The sequence below is a fragment of the Galeopterus variegatus genome, unplaced genomic scaffold, assembly GCF_000696425.1.
Source record: "Galeopterus variegatus unplaced genomic scaffold, G_variegatus-3.0.2 Scaffold2215, whole genome shotgun sequence".
Classification (NCBI taxonomy): domain Eukaryota; kingdom Metazoa; phylum Chordata; class Mammalia; order Dermoptera; family Cynocephalidae; genus Galeopterus; species Galeopterus variegatus.
The window spans coordinates 307,977-311,275 of record NW_007728326.1 but is presented as its reverse complement, the minus strand read 5'-3'; the positions used below and the strand labels follow the sequence as shown (position 1 = coordinate 311,275).

Sequence of the window (3,299 nt, the reverse complement as noted above, 5' to 3'; positions counted from 1 at the left end):
CTCTGAAAAAATCTTTGAAAACTTAGGCTATTTTAGCATAACATGAAATAGATGCAAATATCTTAATATTTACTCAAGACAGGTATTCACGTGAATTAGACCTGACCACGAGGTGAGTGGATAATGCCTGACATGACAACCAGCCGCCTTTTGTTAGGGACATTATTTATCTCCAGATATGAGTACCATAGGTTTTGTTGACGATGCTTTTGTTTTGCTCTTTCCGTGATGGCTTTATTTTCATTGTTTACCTAACCTTGGTTCTGAAACTTTCAGATTACACATCATGATCAATTTTAAAGTGTATGGAAAATAATTTGTAACTAACTTCCATGCTCTTAAGATTATGAATAATTTGTCTTAAAATACACATTAAATTCAAGATTTTTGTCTATAATAGTAGCATTCCCACTATCATCCAGAAAAGGGATATGCCTTTCTATGCAGCCAAGGAAGGATGTGAAGTTATAGCTGGTACACAGGGAATTGTGAGTAGCCTACAGCTTACTTACCTGTGTCATGACAGTAGTGTGTAAAAACTCATGGGCCCATGTGGCAGATCTGAACCTAATACAGTATGTGTATGGCTAAGAAGATTGAGAATCACTAAAATAAGACTTTTGCTAAGCTGGAAAATGATGTGTTTCTCTGAAACAATATGTTTCTCATGGAATATGTAGGCAGGCACAGTAACTGAACTGTGCTCTCAAATATTTTAAACCAAATAAAGAAAATTTTAATAAATTCCAAATGCTATTTTTCCCCTTTAGAGGTTAACTCTAATTTTTTGGCCCTCAAACCATATCTTGGAACCCACAGAATATCTTCTCATACAGATACAACTTCTAAGGCCTTGAAGAAAAGCAGTTTGCTTTGGTACTGGTTTTGGTAAGCGTGAAATTAAATGTTTATAAGGGTTGGATCCAACAAGTGGATATATTTTGTTTAGTTGGCATTGCATTTAAAAATAAATAAATCTGAATGCCCTTAGGCAGAGCATACATTCATCATGTACTAGACCCCTTGGTATTGCTATGCACCTCCCCACTTCTGTCTTTCATTTTACTTGTCTGGTTGTCAAGGCCTTTAAGTCAGATTTCTAGAGGAGCAGCATGTACGCATACGTCAAACAGCTGACTGAGTCAGTCTTTCTCTCTAGATGTCAGATGTCATGAGATAAGAGCATGTTTGATGCTTCTGCTGTGCTCTAGATCAAATCTTAGTGATAAATATAGTTTATGTGTGTGTACATTTATGTGTATATTTATATATGTATATACACACACATATATATTTTATTAACATTTATGATACTCAAATTGTATGCATAGGTATAATGAATAAGCAAATGAATGTAATTGATGTCTAAATGTAAGGGTAATTTTAAAAAATTAAATGCAAGCAAGTATACACTATTTCATATCTCTTTATAAATATTAAATAAGTAGACAAATTTTAAACCCAAGACATTTAGAAACATAGAAGTTGATGTATCTCTAATCTTAAAGTCTCTCATGCTTACTGGAGCTTTACTGCATTCCAGCAATAAAGGCAGCCAAAAAGGTTTGGAAAGGGTAAATTAATGTCAGGCAATGGTAGTTCCTTTCTACAGTTACTCTGTGAGGACTTATTAAATGTCTCTTTCAATAACTGTATATTAAAACAAATAAAATTTCCTAGCATATAAGAAATTAGAGCGAAGTATAAATCTTCAGGTAAATATAAAGTATGTGAAGTACACTATAGGTCAGTGATGTGAATTTATCAATCCTGCAAGTGATTCAAATAAGGAATGCAGCAAAGTTCAATTTGGACTTTGTAGGAAAACCAGGGGGAAAGATTGATTACAGTTTAGTTGGAGGGAACACACAATGCATATGTGCTTGTAAAATGCAATGTAAAAAAAACCCACTATGATCACATTTCCGCTACCTATGAAGGCTGAGAGTAAGTTTTCCGTGGACCTATCCACACAAAAGTTAATTTAGTATGTCTTAATGGAGAAGCTTTCATTCTTAGGCCCTTTGTAAGCTCAGCCCCCCACTATGATCACATTTCCGCTACCTATGAAGGCTGAGAGTAAGTTTTCCGTGGACCTATCCACACAGAAGTTAATTTAGTATGTCTTAATGGAGAAGCTTTCATTCTTAGGCCCTTTGTAAGCTCAGCCATTGTGAAACATGCTCTAACATGGCTAAGTGATTCCTTTCCAGCTCTTCTGTTTTGAGTTCCAAGCAGTTACCTCAACTTGAGCATGACCAAGAGAAGGATTCCACAGGTGACTGTCATGCACATGATAGCATAGATTACTTCCCCTAGGAACAAAAGGTTAAAATAAAAATCAGTGGATTTTTAGAAGTAATTAATAATAAAAATATTATAAAGGATTGATTTTTAACTGACCATTGAAGGGGGAATTAAATCCCATTAAAGTGATTTCCTTTGCATGTTTTCTTTTATACAATGCAATGCCTTTGACATTAGACAGGATTGGATAATCTGAAAGAAAATTATAAAAATGAAAGTATTTAAACATCATGCATTATTTTTATCCCATGGGTTGTAATCTGCTTTATATTATAAGGCAGCAATTTATTTCTATGACACCATTTTATTAAATCCAATAGATTTGGGTGGAAGCAAAAACACTTCTCTTAAATTTTAACAACTTTTTTCCCTCTTAATGAGATAATTTTTTTATAGAAACTTTTTTTTTGCAAGCCATGTTTAGTAAAAAGGATTACATTTTACATAAGAAAACTCATTATACCTTACACAAGGGTACTTCAAAAAGTTCCCGGAAAAGTAGAATTAAAACATAAATATGAATTTTTCCAGGAACTTTTTGAAGTAACCTCATATATAGACTAGGAAAATAAAAGATAGTAAATTTAGGCTACCCATTAGGATATTGAAAAAGTTCCTTCTTTACAAGAGTGATTGCTTTAATGTTCTTTTAAGGATATCTCATTTCCCTAAGACCAATTGTATATATGAGTTCCCATAAAGGAGATTCTCTAAAATAATAACTCCACTCTGACACTGGAATACCTGGCTTTGCTTACTTCCCTTGTCCTGTCTCCTTCCCCCCAGCTAGACCTTCAGTTTCTACTATCGTTACCTATTTTTGCCTCCCTGAAGGACTACTCCTGGCCACTCCGAGGCTCTAGTCTTGGCCATGTTTCTGAGAAACATAGTCCTGCCGGTTTCCAGTAGCCTCATAACTCTAGAAAACATGCTTCATAGTGGCCAGGTTTTAAAAAGAAATCTTTCATTGTGGATTGTAGTCTTTTTTTTTT

General features: G+C 34.3%; 1 protein-coding gene across 1 annotated transcript in view; it reads right to left on the bottom strand.

The window, feature by feature from the left end:
- Window positions 1-3,299, bottom strand: part of GFRAL (GDNF family receptor alpha like) — a 78,494-nt gene that overhangs the window by 2,205 nt on the left and 72,990 nt on the right. The window contains exons 7-8 of the mRNA XM_008580944.1: window positions 2,404-2,499; window positions 2,243-2,315 (exon numbers count right to left, since the gene is read on the bottom strand). Of these exons, the coding sequence (XP_008579166.1) occupies window positions 2,243-2,315; window positions 2,404-2,499 (169 nt within the window). The remainder of the gene's footprint in view (window positions 1-2,242; window positions 2,316-2,403; window positions 2,500-3,299) is intronic.